The 17,013-nt window shown below is 68.6% G+C and overlaps 1 protein-coding gene across 28 annotated transcripts in view; it reads right to left on the bottom strand.

The window, feature by feature from the left end:
• Positions 1-17,013, bottom strand: part of PLEC (plectin) — a 56,513-nt gene that overhangs the window by 11,110 nt on the left and 28,390 nt on the right. For 6 of the 28 annotated variants that reach the window (XM_027560346.1, XM_027560358.1, XM_027560363.1 and 3 more), the window contains 31 exons: positions 11,797-11,858; positions 11,478-11,492; positions 11,304-11,393; positions 10,969-11,004; positions 10,424-10,501; positions 10,251-10,343; positions 9,264-9,430; positions 8,498-8,613; positions 8,320-8,426; positions 8,118-8,237; positions 7,944-8,039; positions 7,629-7,756; positions 7,285-7,378; positions 6,675-6,829; positions 6,328-6,598; positions 6,162-6,239; positions 5,912-6,073; positions 5,652-5,756; positions 5,377-5,472; positions 5,065-5,190; positions 3,793-3,945; positions 3,561-3,715; positions 3,355-3,481; positions 3,004-3,187; positions 2,759-2,916; positions 2,470-2,648; positions 1,561-1,699; positions 1,104-1,460; positions 945-1,028; positions 687-791; positions 478-576 (listed from right to left, as the gene is read on the bottom strand). In XM_027560346.1, the coding sequence (XP_027416147.1) occupies positions 478-576; positions 687-791; positions 945-1,028; positions 1,104-1,460; positions 1,561-1,699; positions 2,470-2,648; positions 2,759-2,916; positions 3,004-3,187; positions 3,355-3,481; positions 3,561-3,715; positions 3,793-3,945; positions 5,065-5,190; positions 5,377-5,472; positions 5,652-5,756; positions 5,912-6,073; positions 6,162-6,239; positions 6,328-6,598; positions 6,675-6,829; positions 7,285-7,378; positions 7,629-7,756; positions 7,944-8,039; positions 8,118-8,237; positions 8,320-8,426; positions 8,498-8,613; positions 9,264-9,430; positions 10,251-10,343; positions 10,424-10,501; positions 10,969-11,004; positions 11,304-11,393; positions 11,478-11,492; positions 11,797-11,858 (3,935 nt within the window). Of the gene's footprint in view, positions 1-477; positions 577-686; positions 792-944; positions 1,029-1,103; positions 1,461-1,560; positions 1,700-2,469; positions 2,649-2,758; positions 2,917-3,003; positions 3,188-3,354; positions 3,482-3,560; positions 3,716-3,792; positions 3,946-5,064; positions 5,191-5,376; positions 5,473-5,651; positions 5,757-5,911; positions 6,074-6,161; positions 6,240-6,327; positions 6,599-6,674; positions 6,830-7,284; positions 7,379-7,628; positions 7,757-7,943; positions 8,040-8,117; positions 8,238-8,319; positions 8,427-8,497; positions 8,614-9,263; positions 9,431-10,250; positions 10,344-10,423; positions 10,502-10,968; positions 11,005-11,303; positions 11,394-11,477; positions 11,493-11,796; positions 11,859-12,471; positions 12,735-15,077; positions 15,256-16,590; positions 16,867-17,013 lie in introns of those variants that run through there. The other 22 variants (XM_027560347.1, XM_027560362.1, XM_027560365.1 and 19 more) reach the window with 13 other exon arrangements.

The following is a 17,013-nucleotide window of genomic DNA, read 5'->3' as shown; positions in this document are numbered from 1 at the left end:
GGAACCATGACTACCGCACAGCCCTGCCTGAGCACTGCTGATGCCCGTGGCCTGCTCTGGCCCCCCCCAACCCGGCAGGGCAGGTGGCCAGCATGGGCATCATGTAGACCTGACAGTCTGCAGTTCAGCTCAGGGAAGAGGCTGCAGGTAGGCCAGACAGAGGGCTCACCTCGGGGGGTGGTAGGAGACAGACAGGCCAGTGCCCTGCCTCGCCGTGACGCCCCTCCCGGTCCCCACAACCAAACAAGCCCAAGTCTTTGCAGAGCAGGCGGCCAAGTGAAAAGGCCAATGCAGAACCCCGAGAAGGGACACACAGAGCCAGGGGCGGCCCGGGGCACACAACAGCCACCACGGGGAGAGCCGTGCAGTGCCAGGCCGTGGGGGGTGGGCCGTGCTGTGCCAGGTGCGCTCGGACGCGTCCCAGGGGCCACATCTGGGGGGGACGGCGGGACGGCCTCCCCACCCTGGCAGCCCTACCTCCTCCTCCTCCATGCGCCGCAGGGTCTCACTGATGAACCTGATGTACTGGCTGGTGAGCGTGCTCAACTCACTGTAGCGAGTCCGCAGGTCCACGTACTGGGGGCAGAGGGACGCCCACAGTCAGCCCTGCCCCTGCCCAGAGCCCACCAGGCCCTGCGTGGCTTTGGCTCCGCCCACCCACCAGCCCCACCGCCCCTCAGCCTCACCTCCTGGATGACGCTCTCGGACCCCGACTGGACCTTGGGCTTCTTGGCCGGCGAGGCCACTGGCTCCAGCTGTGCCTTGTACGTGACCAGCTGAAGCTCGTAGTCCTGCAGAGACACACCAATGCCTGCCAGCTCTGCCCGCCCCACCCCGCCCCTGAAACTGCCTGCAGGCTTTGCCCAGCGTGGCCTTGGCGGGGGGGCCCTCAGAGGTCGCCCCCACTGCCTTGTTCCCCGGGCCCCGAGGCCACAGAGCCTCACCTTGATGGCGTTGATGTACTGCTTCGCGAACCTCTGGCACTCCTCTACCTTTTCAGCATGGCGTTCAATCTCTTCCAGCAGGGCCTGGGGCGTCAGGGTGGTCAGCGATCACGGGGCACACCCACACCCACCCCTCCCGCCCGCCCCGCCCGGGCCCACCTTCTCCTGCCGCAGCTGCTCGCGCACAGCCTGGCTGTCGGCCAGCGGCACGGCCTGGATCTGCTCCTGCCGCCGCCTGGCGTCCTGCAGCCAGGCGCCCAGCGGGTCTGCGCTCTCCCGGTAGTAGCGCAGCTGGCGGCCCAGCTGCTCAAGCTCACGCTGCCGCACGTCGGTCTGGGCCAGCACGGCCTGCCAGCGCTCCAGCAGTTGGGTGACCCGCTCACGCCAGCGCTCCACCTCCACGTCCCGCTCGCCGTGCCGCTGCTGCAGCCGCTCGCCCACCTCCTGTGCCCCCCGCAGCTCATCCCGCAGGGCATCGAACACAGGCTGCTGTGCCTCCGCCTGGGCCCGCAGCTTCTGTTGGACCAGAGCAGAGGAGCCGTGTCAGCCTGAGGCCCCGGCTGCCACCCCTGATACCATCAGGCCCTGGCAGTGGGGCGCGAGCTGGCGGCAGTACCTTCATTGCAGCCTTGGTGGCCTCAAGCTCTGGGAGGGCAGCGGGCACAGCCTGGGCCTCCTTGAGCTGCTCCTCGTGGGCCTTGAGTGCCTCCTCAGCCCCCTGCGTGCTCCGGATCACCAGGCTGATAGTCTTGAGCCTAGGGGAGGGCAGGGCCTCATGAAGACAGGCTGAGTGAGAGGCTGAGGACCAAGGTCAGGTCCTGGAGGGAGGCTCATGGGGGACTGAGCGTGGGGGGTTCCCACAAAGCTTCTGAAAATGATCTACAAGCCACGTGAATGTATATACCAAAATGAACAGTGGGGGAAAAGGTGCCCATGTCTGGGAGTGAGGGCGGGAAGGAAGGAGGGGTCCTGGGGAGGACTCCACATTCCCTGGGGGCACCGGGTGGGGGGCGGGGAAGGGCCTGTTGGGGAGAGGGCCCTCTCAGCACCCTGGGTCTCTGCTGTGTCACCCATGGCCCACCTGACCCCACATTCCACCAAGAAGCTCCTCCCCTGAGGTTGCCAATGCCCCCCAAGCTGGGTTCTGACCCTCGCTGGACACGCCCCCCTCCCCAGCACTCCTCACCCCCCTAGGCTCCCCATGCGCCCGCCCCTTGCCTCTGCACACACGCCTTCCACATCTTGGTGACCACCCCCCGACCTCCCGGTATCCTGTGGGCGGGGGTGCTAGTCCTCCTCCCACAACTGCTCTCGCCCCTTGGCCGGTCCTCGGGAAGCCAGCCACAGGCACGCCAGGACAGAACCCTTCTGGCCACCCCGCGACACCCTGGCCAGATCTGCACCAGCTATCCCTCAGCGGACCCTCCTCGTGGCTGCATCGCCCGGCCCATCAGCCTGTCCGCACCCTCCCGCTCTGCTCAAGACCCCTCGGTCTCCACCCCCGGCCGCTGACAGGCACACTCACTTCTCCAGGTAAATGGCGGAGAGGCTGCGGACCTGCTCCAACTTGCCCAGGGTCAGCTCCAGCTCTGAGCGCAGGGTGGGGGCCGCAGGGGATGGCTCAGGCAGGGCCAGGACCTTCTCGGCCTCAGCAGAGAGCCGGGCGACCCCCTTGCCCAGCCCCTCCACCTCCGCCTGTGCTTTCTGAGGAGACAGAGCAGGGGGCAAGCTGAGCCTACGAACCCGACAGGCAGCACCCTTGGGAGCCGGGGGCGGGGTACGGTACGGTGGGGGGAGGAGGGGCCGGGGCCTGCCTGCTGCTCAGCGATGCGCTGGGCGCACTCCCGCGCGGGCTCCTTGTCTAGCGGCAGCCGCAGGCGGTGCACCGTGCGTGTCTCGCAGGCCTCCAGCTGCAGCCGGATGTCTTTGAGCTCTGAGATGCAGCGCTGACAGCGTGACTCCTCCTGCTCGCCTGGGGAACACATCCAGTTCGCACGCCGCCCAACCGCGGGCGGCCCCCCACGAGCGTCCCACCACCCCCCGCGCTGCCCACACCTACCCTGCTCCAGGCTCTGCAGCAGCTGCTGGTAGTGGCGGCTGCAGGAGCCATACTCGCGCTCGGCCTGCAGCCGGTCCTCAGGCCCGAAGCCGCCGGCATCCTGGCTGTCCCGCAGGAAGGCCTGGTAGTGCAGCTCCAGGCTGCGGAGGGCCTGGCGCTGCTCCTCAGGCTTCAGCGTGCGGAACTGTGGGCAGGTGGGCCGGGGTGAGCATAGCTGCGGGGAGACCCACACCCCATCCGCCGGGAGTGCTCAGCGGGGCCACCGTACCACGACCAGGGACCAGAGGATGAGCGTAGACGCGGAGAGGCCCCACACCCCACTAGCCTTGAGCACCCGCAGGGCCGCCGTACCGTGACCAGGGACCAGGAGCGGATGAGCTGCACGTCACGGCTGAGGCTCTGCCACGCCAGAAGGCTCTTCATGTCCGTGTGCAGCTGATGCCACAACGTGACCAAGGCCTGGTGCTGGGCCTCCAGCCTGGCGGGCAGGGCACAGTCAGAGGTGTCCAGGCAGCTGCCCTACCACCCAGCCGGCCGCCCCGCCCAGGACCACGCACCTGGCCACAGCCTCCAGGGCCTCCTGGTTTGGCGGGGGCACGAGGAAGCACACGGAGGGCACGGCAGCCTCGCTGCCGGAGCCGCTGAGCACTTTCCAGTGGAACGGCTGTGCGGGGCCCAGCATCTGGCACTCATCACCCTTGTGCACCGTCGCCTGCAGCAGCCAGAGCCGTCAGCGTGTGGCCACGCCCAGCCCCCTCCGAGGCCCCGCCCGCCCGGCCAGGCCCTCACCTCCACCTGCTTGTAGTCGCAAACGGCCAGCAGCGGCACGCGGCCCCGTGTGGGCTGGGCGGGGTTGCGGGGCGTGAGCTGTACGATGGCCTTGGCCCGCTTGGCCAGGCCTGAGAGGTGCCCCCTGTACTCGTTCAGCTGGTCCTTCTCATCCTGCGGGGGTGGGGCGGGGGTGGGGGGGTTCCGAGACCCTCTGTGAGGACCCCCCGTGCCTGCCCCAGGAAATGCATACATGTCCCCCGCTGCCCCACAATGCCCTGAGACCAGGGGTTCCTTCCCACGGTCCCTGGAATGTGGCGGGGCTGGGCGCTCGCCAGGACAGGCCCCTGGGCTTCCACTGACACCCTCCTCCCTGGGCAGGACCAAGTGCCCCTCCCCACCCCCACCACAGCTGTATCATTCGGGAAGGCTGCCATGTCATCCTCTCCCTCTCCCCTCTGCCCTCCCCGGTGCTTGTGGAAGGTGCACACCTCCTCCAGTTCAGCCCCTCTGAGGGACCAAGGACCACCCTAGGCTGTGGGTCAGAGTCCAGTGGAAGCTGCCTGGACAGCTTCCAGGGTCAGCTGGACCTGCAGTACGCCAAGCTGCTGGTGAGTGGGGGCCAGGCGGGAAGTGGGTGCGGGGAGGGGTCCCGGGAGGAGGCGGCAACTGACACAGCCCCCGCCCGCCTGCCTGCAGAACTCCTCCAAGGCCCGCCTTCGGTCCCTGGAGAGCTTGCATGGCTTCGTGGCGGCCCAACACAGGAACCCTGGCCAGCAGGGCCCCCAGCCCCTCTCCTGTGTCTCGCCTGGCCTGAGCGCCATGCTTGGCCACCTCTGTGTCCACCTCAGCCCCACCTGCCCCAGACTGTCCAGCTCGGGATGCCGGTGGGCCTCCTACAGCATGGGACTGAGAGTGAGGCGGCTGACTCAGGCCCCTACTCGCTTCCGCAGCCCCAAGGTCAGCTCTCGTACTGGCTCTGGGCAGCCACCTACTCTCACGCCAGGCCCCTGCCACTAAGCTCTCATCCACCCCCACTGTGCATCCTGCTATGCTGACATCCCCCCGTCCAACCTCCCCTGACCTCTGCTGGTGCCTCCAGTCGCCACCCTCTGCCTCCAGAGGGACCTTCCCCGAGCATCAGCCCGGACAGCAGGCCTGCCGCCACCCGTGCCGTCCCCAGCCCTGGACTGCCCGCAGCTGTGGCTGCCCTCTAGCTCCAGCGGCCGCGCCCCCGGGCCTCCGCGTCTGCCCCCACCCGCTGCACAGCGCTGGGCCGGCCGAGCGGCTCACCTGGGCGTCCTGCAGCAGGTCCTCCAGCCGCGTGACGGTGATGGAGCGGTCGCAGGTGTACTTTCTGTGCAGAGTCTCCTGCAGCTTCCGCAGCTGCTCCTCGGCCTCCCGCACGTCTGAGAAGAACTGGGGCAGCAGCAGAGGGTCAGAGCCCCCAGCCCCGGCTGCCCCAGTGTAGGCCGAGGGACCAGGCCAAAGCCTGGGGACAGCACTGACTAAGGTCAGTGAGACAGTGCACGGACCCAGTGCACACCTGCAGCCCGGCAGAGGGGCCCCTGCAGTGGGCTAGGCATGGGGGGACCCAGGCCTCACCTGGAAATAGGCGGTGTTCTCCTTCAGGTGAGCCTCGATGCAACAGCACAGCTGCAACATCCAGCTCCACTGGGTCTGCAGGGCTGCCTGGAAGGACTGCCACACGGCACGCAGCCCATCAGGCCCCGCCTGCCTCCTGGGCTGGGCTGCCCCAGCCCCCCGCCCCACCAACCGGGGCCCTCCAGCCCCGCCCCCACCAGGGGTGACCAGGTGGGTCCCCAGCCCTGCCCCTCCCCCCAGGGGCGCCTGGAGGGGTCCCTGCAGGCCCCTCTCACCTCCACTGTGGGCCGGGCAGGGTGGTCTTCCCGGAGCAGGCGGTCCCCAGTGCTCTGGATCTCTTTGATTTTCTTTTCTTTCAGCTCCAGCTCACGCATCAGGGCCTGACAGGGGCAGGGGCCTCAGGGGCAGTGCCAAGGCAGCACTGGGGACCCTGGCTCCCACAGAGTGCTCCCGGGGCCTGGGCTGGCCCAGCCACCCACGGAAGACCCCCACCTCACCGAGGGATCCCAGCCACCACCGAGGGGCCCCGCCTCACCGAGTAGGCCTCCTTCTTGGCGGCCATGTTGCTGTTGCGCTCACTCCAGTCGAAGCCCACCTCCTCCTCCTCCTTCTCGCTCAGCCACATGAGCTCCTTGGTGGCGGCCGCCACGAAGCCATGCAAGCTCTCCAGGGACCGAAGGCGGGCCTTGGAGGAGTTCTGCAGGCAGGCGGGCGGGGGCTGTGTCAGTTGCCGCCTCCTCCCGGGACCCCTCCCCGCACCCACTTCCCGCCTGGCCCCCACTCACCAGCAGCTTGGCGTACTGCAGGTCCAGCCGACCCAGGCAGTCCCGGTAGGCACCCCGGGTGGCGGGGGACAGCTGGCCCTGAGGGAGACCAGCAGGGTGAGGCCTGTGGCGGCCAGGACCTGCCCACCCCTGCCGTCCACCACCCTCACACCTGCTGCCTGCTTACCTCGTCCGTGCGGGCCCGCTCGATCTTGGCCCGGAACTCCTCGACGGACTGGTGCAGGCCGCGGTGGCTGCCCAGCTGCGCCTCCACACTGGGCAGGTCCACACCCCACTCAGCACCGTCCAACCGGCGCTGGTTCTCCTCCACCCAAGCCAGCAGGTCCTGCAGGTAGCGCAGAGTGGAGTCCTCGAGCTCAGGGTGCCGTGGCGTGCCCCGCAGACGCAAGTTGTACTCGGTACGGATGGCCACCAGACGCTCGTGCAGGCGGTACACCCTGTGGGCAGGGCGGCGGTCAGGGGGGGTCGCAGAACAGGGCTGCCCACCACAGGCCCTGGAGGGGCGCGTCCCACCTGCGGTACATCTGCTCGCCCTGAGGGTGCCGCCCATCCTTGAGGGCCTGCACATCATTGAACAGCAGCCGGATCATGCCGTCGGCCTTGTCCAGGTCCCGCTCCACCTCGCCCGCCCGCTGCGGTGCCTTGCCTGCGGCCAGCAGCCGGACGTCCTGCAAGGCAATCGCCCTGACTCAGAGTCTGGCCACCCTGCACCCCCGCCTCCAGGCCCAGCCTGTCCTTTCCCTTTCCTCCCCAGCCAGCACTGTACGTGTCTCTAAGGCTTCTGGCCAAACCCCCAGGCCCAGTTCTCTGTGGGGACCGGGATCAAGTGCAAAAGCCTCCACTGGGTCCCAGAGCCAAGTGCTTCTCAGCCTTGTCGCCCATCACCCACCCGAAGAAAGTCCTCCCTGAGAGAGCCCCAGCCCAGGACCCGCGGTCTGGGTCCCCTCCTGCCACATCCAGCCAGCAGGCGGCTCAGGGCAGGCCTGGTGCCCAGGAGCTGGCTCTGCCCAATCTAGCGGTCAGAGATGGCCCCACGCCAGGAGGCAGGAGCAGCGGCTGCAGGGCGTGGCGGGCTTGGGGCTCCTCCCTCCGTCCAGCCCCCCTGCCCAGGCCCAGCCCTCACCGACTGCAGCAGGGCGTCGGCCTGGTTCAGCTGCTCCTCACACAGCCCGGCCTCCATCTGCAGCTTGCTCACGATGCGCTGAAGACGCTCCAGTCTGCGGTTGAGAGCAAGCACGGCCCCCCCTCTGTGAGTGGCAACCGCCAGCCAGGCTTCCCGCCTCGGAGCACAGCTCCCTCCTGCTCTGGGCCTCCCTGCCGGCCTGCAGCCCACAGCTGAGCTGGCCCCAGTGTGGGTTTCCCAGCCCAGGGGTGGGGGTTTCCTCCCCAGGCAGTGACTCACCCTCGGGTGGCTTCCTTGCCTGCAGGGCCCCACCCACCACCCCGCCTGCCCGCCTGCCCGCCCACCTCTCAAACTCGCTGCGGAGCTGCTTCTCCCGCTCCAGGATGGCCACGTGCAGCTTGCCCCACTCCTTCTCCACGTCCAGTGGGTGGTAGCCAGGGGGCACCTTGAGCTGGCCTGCTTGCACCGCTCCCTGTGGGCAAGGCCAAGCTCAGGCCAAGGCCAGCAAGCATGGGGGTGCCAAGCCACCCAAGCCCCGGGCCCAACTACCCTGAACCAGCCCTGGCCCCAGGTTAATGAGAAGGCAGGCCAAGCCTGCTGGATGGGCCCCCAGGCTCCAGGCTCCTGGGCGGCTTCCCTTATCTCCAGGTCCCCCTCACCTCCAAGGACTGGTAGATGCCCTTTGACCGGTTCTTGTCCGCCTCCTTGGCTGGAAGCTCCGTCTCCTTAAACTTCAAGAACTGGCACCACAGGATCTGGGGAAAGGGGGGTGTCAGTAGCCAAACCTGGGTGCCCACAGTGGACACAGGACCCCGCAGAGCAGGGAAACCCACCTCGATCTCCTCGAAGCTGGAGGGGAAGCGGCGTTCCTCGAAGGCGGCCGTGTGTGCCCGGATCCACTGCAGCAGCAGCAGCACCAACTCACGGTACTCCTGCCAGCGCAGCTGTAGCTCCTGGTGGGAAGGGGACAGGCGTGAGGGGCCGCCAGGGGCCCACTCATACCCCGCCCACCTGGCCCTGCCGGCTGGAACTCACGTTAGCCTTCACCCCATCCTGCACATCCGGCACACGGGGCATGGCGTCGTACAGGGACGAGACGTAGGTGATGATGGACTTCTCGTCGGGCTGAGGGACGTCCACGTCTGCAAGGGAGGGGGTCAGAGGGGCGCCAGCCGGGGGGAGCGGGGAGGAAGGAGGGGGCAGGGGCACATACCCTCGGGGTCCAGGAGACGTGTAACCCCCAGGTCCCGCTCTGCTACAGAGAAAGCCTGGTCCAGGTTCTCCAGGTTGGTCTGACGATACACCTTGTTCATGTCGATGAGCATGGGCCTGGGGGCAAAGGGGCAGGTGGGGCAGGCAGGCAGGGACACGGGAGCAGCGAGGCCCCCTGGGAAGGTCAGCAAGCAGAGAGACCCTCTGCAGATTCCCGGGACACAGAGCCCCCAGCCCACACTCGCCCTGAGAAGCAACCCCCACGTGGCACTGAGTCCCGCCCACACAGGCGGCCCGTGTGCAGGCCCCGCCCCCAGGTGCAGGCCCCGCCCTCAGGAACTCCTGGGGCCTGCGGGGTGCTGGGCCCCAGGGTGGGGTGCTTGTCTGGGCTCCCTGCAGTTACCCTGTCCACCAGGCCCTGGGGTCCTGGGTGGAGGCTGAGGTTCCCCCAAGAACTGACCCCATTCAGGCCTCTTCTGGGGCATCAGTGTGGGGCCAGTGCTCATGGCTGTGAAAACCAGTAGCCCTGAGGTCCTCTGGCCTCGAAGAAACCGGGAAGGGCAGGGAGGCGGCGGGAAGGGTGTGGGCAGGAAGGGTGTGGGCCGGGCCGGGCCTCCTGGGGAGGCAGCTGGCAGCAGAGCCCATCTCCCCAGGCAGCGGCTCCCCGTGCGCAGCACACGCCTTCTCGCCGTCCCCTTCGCCCCAGCATGTCTGCAGTCGCCCGGCCGAGGGACTCGGGCACCGCCCCGCCCCGCCTGGCGGCCTACTTGTGCCGGTGGATGATGGCGTTGAAGAGGCGGCCGTCGCGCCAGCTGGAGGTGAAGTTGTCGCAGCGCAGGCCCTGGTAGCCCTCCACCATGCGCTGGGACCACAGCAGCAGCTTCTCCTTGGCTGTCATGTCCTCCGACTGCCCGCTCACCTGGATATCTGAGATCTGCCCGCACAGGGGGCAGGAGGCGGGGCTCAGGCGCAGCCCTGTCAGCATACACGAGCCACCGGCCAGCAGAGGCCAAGCGTGTCCTGCCCACGTCAAGGAGCCGCTGGGACCCACCACCCCTCAGCGTCACGAGCCCACGCTACCCCAGGCAGCAGCTGCCACAATGTGGGTGCCCTGCGCTCCCTCAGCCCAGCTACACCTTGCACCCACCAAGGCAGGATCAGAGTTGGTGGAGGGTGTGTGCAAGGGGCTCACCCAGAAGCCCCAGGCCTAGAGAAGGCTGTCATGAGGTGTGTGTGTGTGGCGGGGCAGCAGGGGCGGTGGTCAGGGCCTCTCTGGCTGCAGGCCAGGGTTGGGTCCTGGGACTGGGCACATGTGGCTGCAGCCTGGGCCTGGCCCTGCACTCAGTCCAATCCTTTGGGCCCAAGTCTGCCAGCTTGTCTGTTCTCAGTTATCTGTCTGTCGGCCTGCCTGCCTGTATGACTCAGCTGCCGTGCCAGCCTGGCTCTGCCTGCCCAGCTTTCAGATTTGCGGCTTCCTGTGCGGCTGGGCAGGCAGTGGGTGAGTCAGCCCGAGCGGCGGGTGCCTCTCCAGAACCTTCCCTGTGGCGGGAGGCCACACAGAGCAGAGAACGCGTGCCTCTGCAGGGAGAGCCAGGGCCAGAGGGCGAAGGATAGGCAGGCCTTGAAGAGGCCCAGGCCTTCAGGCCATGGAGTTAGCACAGGGCGGCAGCACAGGCTGACAGGAAGGCCCCAGGTGCCAGGCCCACCCCGCAGACTCTGGAGGCAGCAGAGGGTCAAGTGGGCGGCTGCGCTACCTGGAAGTGCAGGATGATAGTCCAGATCAGGCCGAGGGTCAGCTTGGGGTTGCCGTCGGCAATGTCATCGTTCCTGATGTTCACCAGCTTCACCTGAGAGCAAGCAGGCCTCGGTCACACCCACGAGCCAGCCGGAGAAGGGGCCGGGGCCTGTGGCCAGGTGGGCGCCTCACCTGGCGGTGACGCAGGTAGTCCAGGGCGATCTGCACGTTCTGCAGCTTGTGGAAGCGCATCCTCCCCTTCTCCCGCGGCTGCAAGGGTAGCACGCCGGTCAGCCGGTCAGCACCCCTGAGCCCCCGCGGCATCCACGACCCTTACCCCGGGTCACCCACCCCAGCTGGGAGGGAGGGCACGCCGGTCAGCACCCCTGAGCCCCCGCGGCATCCACGACCCTTACCCCGGGTCACCCACCCCAACTGGGAGGGGGGCCACTGGCCCAGCAAGGGTTTGGGAAGTCCAAGGCCAGGCTGCGGGAAGGAAGGAGGGGGCGGGGAGGACACAATAGCCAGGAAGCCACCAGCAGAGGGTAGTGGTCTGGGGGAGGGGTCCTCCTGCCCAGCGGTGGCAGCCCCTGTGGGTTTCCGGCCCCGGACAGTGTGGCAGGTGGGCTGCTGGGCAGCTCGAAGCAGGGCCATCTGCCCACCCCAGCGCCATCAGCCGGGTGAGCCGGGCTCCTGGAGCCCACGTGCTGCCATGGCCAGCGGGCACATCCACTCACCAGGCGCGAGCTCCTGATTACGTCCCGCTCTCTTGGCTGCCCGGCCAGAGCAGGGCAAAGGGTAAAGGGCAGAGGTCAAAGTTCAGAGTCCAAGCAGCAGAGAAACCAAAGCAGAGCAGAGCATGAGGTTACACTGTCAAGGCTTGAGCACGGTGGGCGGCGGGGCCGTGTGCCCAGGCACAGGGGTCAGGCGGCTCCCAGGCCAGGATGCACACTGACCAGGAGGCACAGGGGGCTGAGGCCAGGCCGGACACAGAGTTGGGGGTGGGGGTCACTGGTGAGACGCTAGGAGGGAAGGCAGGCAGGGTCGCAGAGGGGCGGGCAGACACACGTACCAGGCTGTCCCCAGAGAGCACCTCCAAGAGGGAGATGAGGTTGTGGCCATCACGGAGGTCTTCATACAGGTCACTGATGTGCCTCTGAGCCTGCACGGACAGAGTGCGGGGCTGGTCCAGAAGGCTCAAGGTAAGGGGCCCACAGAAGACGCCCGCCCCCAAGGAGGCACCTACCTCTGCCCTCCAGTGCTAGAGAGACCAGGAGAGACCAGGAGGAGGAGGAGGAGGAGGAAAGAGACAGGAGATGAGCGAGCCAGGGGAGGAAGCAGACAGAAAGGACAGGTTCAGAGGTGGGAGGTGGGCCCCCGGGGCAGAAAGGGGGGCCCGCACACGTGGACGCAGAGGGGGCTCCAGCCCTTGTTTGGGACGGACGGCCAGGGCATCCTCCTCCACCCCGCGACCCTGCACACACACACACACGCACACACACACACACACACACACAGGCACTCCTGCACACATGCTCACAACCGTGTGTGCGCATACCACCAACCTTGATGAGGTGCTTATTGACCCACTTGGTGAAGGTTTTCTTCTGCACACGGTCCCGCTCATCTGGGAGAGACAAGGCCAGGTTACCTGGGCCTGGGAGAAGCCCCGCAAGCCCCAGGAGGTGACCGCCATGCAGACACAGTGGCGGTGCCACTGAAGAGGGCCTCAGAATCACACTGCCCCCGCCCAACAAGGCCCCGGACAGTCCTGGATGGAAGCCGGGGGCCGGGCCCGCGGGTGCCCACTGCTAGGTCTCCCAAGATGGGAGGTTCTGGAGCTACAGCCACACCTGGAGGCACAGCACACAAGTCCTGGCCTGCCCCACCCCCACACAGGCTGCCTCGGCCTGAGCAGGCCTGGACCCAGACTGGGCAGGGCTGGGCGAGGGGAGCCTCTGTCCCCCCGCAGGATGGCGGGCCTTTCCCAGGGCATGGAGAGCCCTCCGCCCCCCACTACCCAAGGCCCAGAGGCCCCCGCCAGCCTCTCTGTGTTGGGCATGGTTGGCTGGCCCCCCAGCAACTCTGCACCTGGGCCAACGCTGGTATTAGAGTCTGTCCCCTAAATTCAGAGCCTCACAGTCTGGGCCCCACCCCACCCAATGCCAGGCTTCCTGCGGCAGGAACTGGGCCCTTCCTGTCCCGCGCCTGCCCCGCCCTGCGGTGCAGAGTCCCGCTACCTTTCTTGCCCTCTGAGGCCCTGAGAACGGCCAGGTAGAGGTTGTCCTCCGAGCTGGTCCTCTTGTGACCCAGGCCCTCGGGCTCGGGCACCCGCAGCCGCTGCTGAGACATGGTGCCGCCCTGCCCCTTCAGCACTCTGGCCCACCCCAAGTGCTGCGCTCGCGGCCGCGGGGTACTCCACGGCAGAGGTGCTCGGCACGGGCACAGCGCACTCGCTCGGTGGGCTCTGCTCACTCAGCTCCGCTGGAGCCCAGTGCGGGCCACTCCCTGCCCACGGAACTCCCTAGCCGCTGTCCCCGCCCCCGGAGCCCCACCCCAGCCTGCACACCCCCAGAGAAGGAGTGTCCCAGCGGGAAGCAGGAAGGCAGCCCCTCCCCCATGGCCACACCTACAGCCGGGCAGAAACAGGAAACCCAGGGGTTTCCTTACCCACCCTGCCCGCAGCAGCCCCTCAAGGAACCCGGGTGCCAGGGGACCTGCACCTCACGGCACACAGACAAGTGTCGGGTCACAGGGAACCGCACACCGTGCCCAGGGCCACTCCAAAGGGGGCCCCTCAGGGAGGGGTGCCTGAGTGCCACTGGGCCAGGGAGCCCAAGGTCACGCGTCTTGGGGGGGGCACCAGCTCAGACTTGACCCAGGGCCGCCCCATGCGTGCCCAAACTGCCGGGCGGAGGGGCTCTAAGGAGGGACCCCCAAGGGGAGTGACACCTGGCTTGGGGGCGGGGCCGGCTGCCTTCCCTGGAAGCCCTCCGAAATCACCCCTCAGAGACCCAAACACCCTACACCCTACACCCTGCTAGGCTCCCACCTATACCCCTGGCTCCAGGGCCACCAGGCTCCAGTGAGGGCTGGACCCCTCCCAAGCGCCCACCAAGCCTGTCCTGGAGCAGTGCCCCCATCCGAAGGCAGAGTGCTCCGAGGGGCAGGAGGGGGCGCATAGCTGAGCGCTGACTCACCAGGCAGGACCGCCCAGCCCTGAGCTGCAGAACTCTGCCCCGAGTCAGGGAGGGGGGCCGCAGGTCAGAGGGGAGCACCCTAAGTGGGCCCAGCCAGTGAGTCAGGGGAGGGGAGAGGGCGAAGGCAGGATGACTCACAGGCAAGAAAGCCGCACCTAGGGCACTGGGGGCAGCCTGGGTGGGGGGCTGTTTGCAGGCGGGCGGGGCGCACGGATATCAGCCACTCAGGTTGTAAAGGTGGTAGGACAAAGGGCACAGGGGTGCCGCACGGCTCCCTCTCATCTCGTACACCGCAGCCCTGGCCGCGCACTGCCCAGCTGCCCAGCCACTGCAGGAAAGAATGCATCGCCCTGACCACAGAATTTTCCAGTCGGAGACTTGGCTTGATGCGATCCAGCTGGGAGCTGCTGCCCCACCCACATGGCGCCTCGGGCCTCGTTTCCAGGAAAGGCTCACCCCACCCAGCCGCAGCCCTTCTCTAGCCACACGGGGGCGCCCACACCCCAGGGGGTAGGGGACCCCCCCCCCACCCCGGACCAGGTGGAGCTGACTACCCCCACACCTACCCCAGGGGCCCTGCGGCAGGTCACCTCGCTCCCCTACTCTGGACAGACCCCCCCCCCTTCTACGCAGGGCCCGGAGAGGCCCCACACATGAGCCCTTCACCCCACAGAGCTGCTCCAGGATCCCACATCAGACCCCACGCCGGCCAGCGCCCCAGTGTAGGGTCACCAAGGATGGCTCACACCCACTGCCAGGCATCCCAGCCGGGCGTCCAAGCTGGGGGAGTCCCCACCCCCCCCCCCAAGCCCCTCTCCAGCGTCTTCTCTGTCACTCAAGGGCTCCAAGGATATTGGCTTGCTATCCAGGACAGGGTTCCACCTCCACCTCCCAAGCCCAGCTCCCTCTCCCCACCATGCCCTGCTGCCTCCAGACTCCCCTCCGGGATCTCAGAGAGTGTCCTCTCAGGTGCTCCCTGCGGCCCTGCCGGCCAGTCCCTCATCCTTGGCTGTAGGATGCGCCCTTCCCCGTCCATCCTATCCGTCATCCTATTCAGGCCCTCAAGTCAAGAGACCACCCACCCCTCCCCTGCCGGCCCAGCCGCGCAGCCCGCGCCAGGCTGCTGCACATCTCGGCTGGCCCTCCCCAGCACTGCGGCTCCTGCCCTGTCCACCAGGCCAGTATCCCCCAGAGCTGCCCGCGGCCCTCTGAAGGGTAGCGTTGCGCCCTTTCACAGATTTGGAAACTAAGGCAAGAATCTAGTTAGTGGGGCCGCTCCCGGGATAAGAAGCCTGGAGACAAGGGAGCCGACGCCGAGAGCGCGGGGCGGTGCAGAGACTGCAACCCCGGCCCGATCCCTCCCACCCCACACCTCCCGCGGGCAGACTGCCGACAGCCCGGTGCCCGGAACCCGCGGCCCCGGCCTGCCAGCCAGCCCCGCTCCCCACCCTCTACTCCGGAGGGAACTCGGAGGCAGAGGGAACTCCACTCCGCCTTCCTCCCCAGGTGTTTCCGCACCGAGCCTGGGGGCGGGGCTGCGCCTGGGCCGGGCACCGCCCCCCCCCCCCCCGGCCCCCGCGGCCTTCCCGGGCGCTCACGGAGACGGGTGCCCCCTCCGGCACCACCGCCCCTCCAGCCACACCCACCTACGCAGCACAGCTGCCTGTAGAGGTAGCCCCTGCGCGCCTGCTCGCAGCCCCCATCCAGCCAGCACGGCCGTTCCAGCACGACCTCCTTCTGCGCGGCGAAAGAGACGCCCGCCCCCCGTATGCCGGGCGCAGCCATGAGCCCGGCGCCCTGCGGACAGCAAACAGGACGGCGCGTCGGCTCCCGGCCCACGCGCGAGGCCGCCGGCTCCGCGTGCCACACCCTCCCCCGCCGGGCCGAACGCTGAGAGCCTGCCCCCGGCGGGCGCCCCGCCCCACGGAGACCTGGAAGCCGCGCCCCCGCTTGGAGGGAGAGGACCCGGCTGGGCCTGGGGGCAGCAGGGGAGGCTGCGGCCCCAGGATAGAGGCTGGGAACTGCCCGAGCCTGGCGTTCCCGGGACGAGCTCCAGCTCCCGCAGGATTCGCGGGAAAGCCCAGGTGTGCGGAGCAGGGGGCTGAGAACTGAGCAGAAGCACCGAAAAGGGGCGCCAAGGGCAGCAGGACCAGGGAGCGGCCGAAGGGGAGCTCCGTGCCCACGTGGGCACAGGAGACAAAAGCTGAGGGAGGGAGGGCCAAACCGAGGCAGGGAGCGGTGATCTGAGCGTTTTATTGAACCGTTTTGTTGAACGTCCCCGCAGCTGAGTCACCAGGCCCTCCCCAGCCCCCAAAGCCACGCCTAGGAGCCCCATCCGGACTTAGACCTCGGCCAGGCTCCCGCAGAGTAGGCCCACCAGGGGCGGCCCTGGCCACCCCCACCCAGTGCAAGCCTCCCCGCCTCAGGCTATGGCCCGGGCAGCCCGGCAGGTCCCGGGGAGGCGGGGGGTGGGGGGGTGGGGGGGGGCGTCCCTCTGGCCGGAACCCCAGTCCCCTGCTCATTCACTGGAGTGGAGGCAGGCTCCACCCAGTCCTGGGCCGGGCGCCACTGCCGAGGGCTATAGCCTCGAGCGGGTGACCTCGAGCCGGGGGAAGGCAGGGTAAGCCCAGCCGCCAGTCCCCGAGGCGTTACTGGGCCCTGGTCAAGGGCGCTCAGGCACCTGTCCAGCTCCCGCAGCCCCACCTCCTGCGGCGGCCCCGCCTCAGTCCACGGGACGCCTGCACCTGCCCGCTGCGGTTTCTGTGTTGCCAGTCACCTGTGCTCGCCCCATATGGGCTGCTAGGGAGGGGCCTCCCTCCCGGACGGAAAGCCCCTGCCCCTTGCCGCCCCCTCCCCAGCTGCCCAGACCTCCCGCAGCCCTCCCTTCACGCCCTGCCCAGCAGCGGGCTCCAGGCTGACGGAGGCAGAGTCCCGGCCCTGCCCAGACAAGCAGGCGGGGTCTTCAGCACAGGGTGCGGGGCCGGGGGGTCCACACCTTGTCTGGCCAAGTGCCCGCGCGAGCCTCCAGGACAGGAAGGGGCGGGCATAGGGAAATTTAGGGGCGGGAGGGAGGCGGCCCCTCGCCCGCCCCGCCCTCAGCCCCCTGGCCGGGTGGCGGCAATAAACAGCAGCCTCGGGGGTGGCCACCAACGGCCTTACCTTGCTCATCCTGCACCCGCGGGCGCCCCCTGCGCCAGTGCCACACGGCGGCCAGGGTGACGACGTGGCCCACGACCACGAGGGAAGGAAACAGGCTGCCCGAGGGCTCCATGGCTCTGGAGGCGCCGGCCTGAGCGCTGGCAGGCGCAGCCGCCCTTCGGAAGGGCTACTCGAAGCCGGGCAGCCCCCCTTCCTTCCCCGAGGAAGCTGAGGACGGCTGGGGGTGCCCGGGACCAGGGACCGCCCCCTGCGGGACCGCCCGACCGCTGTCGGCCTCCGCCGCCGCACCAACTGCTCTCCCGGCCGCGCCTCCCTCCCGCTCCGGCCACTCGCGCTCCCCACCCGCCCCACCTCCCACGGAGGCGCCGCTCCGCGGGCCCTGCGCCGCTCGCACGCTCAAGGTTAGCGGAGCCTTACCCCTGC

This window comes from Bos indicus x Bos taurus, chromosome 14 (genome assembly GCF_003369695.1).
Source record: "Bos indicus x Bos taurus breed Angus x Brahman F1 hybrid chromosome 14, Bos_hybrid_MaternalHap_v2.0, whole genome shotgun sequence".
Taxonomy (NCBI): domain Eukaryota; kingdom Metazoa; phylum Chordata; class Mammalia; order Artiodactyla; family Bovidae; genus Bos; species Bos indicus x Bos taurus.
Note: the sequence above shows the minus strand (reverse complement) of the source record. Positions and strands in the feature narration are given on the sequence as shown.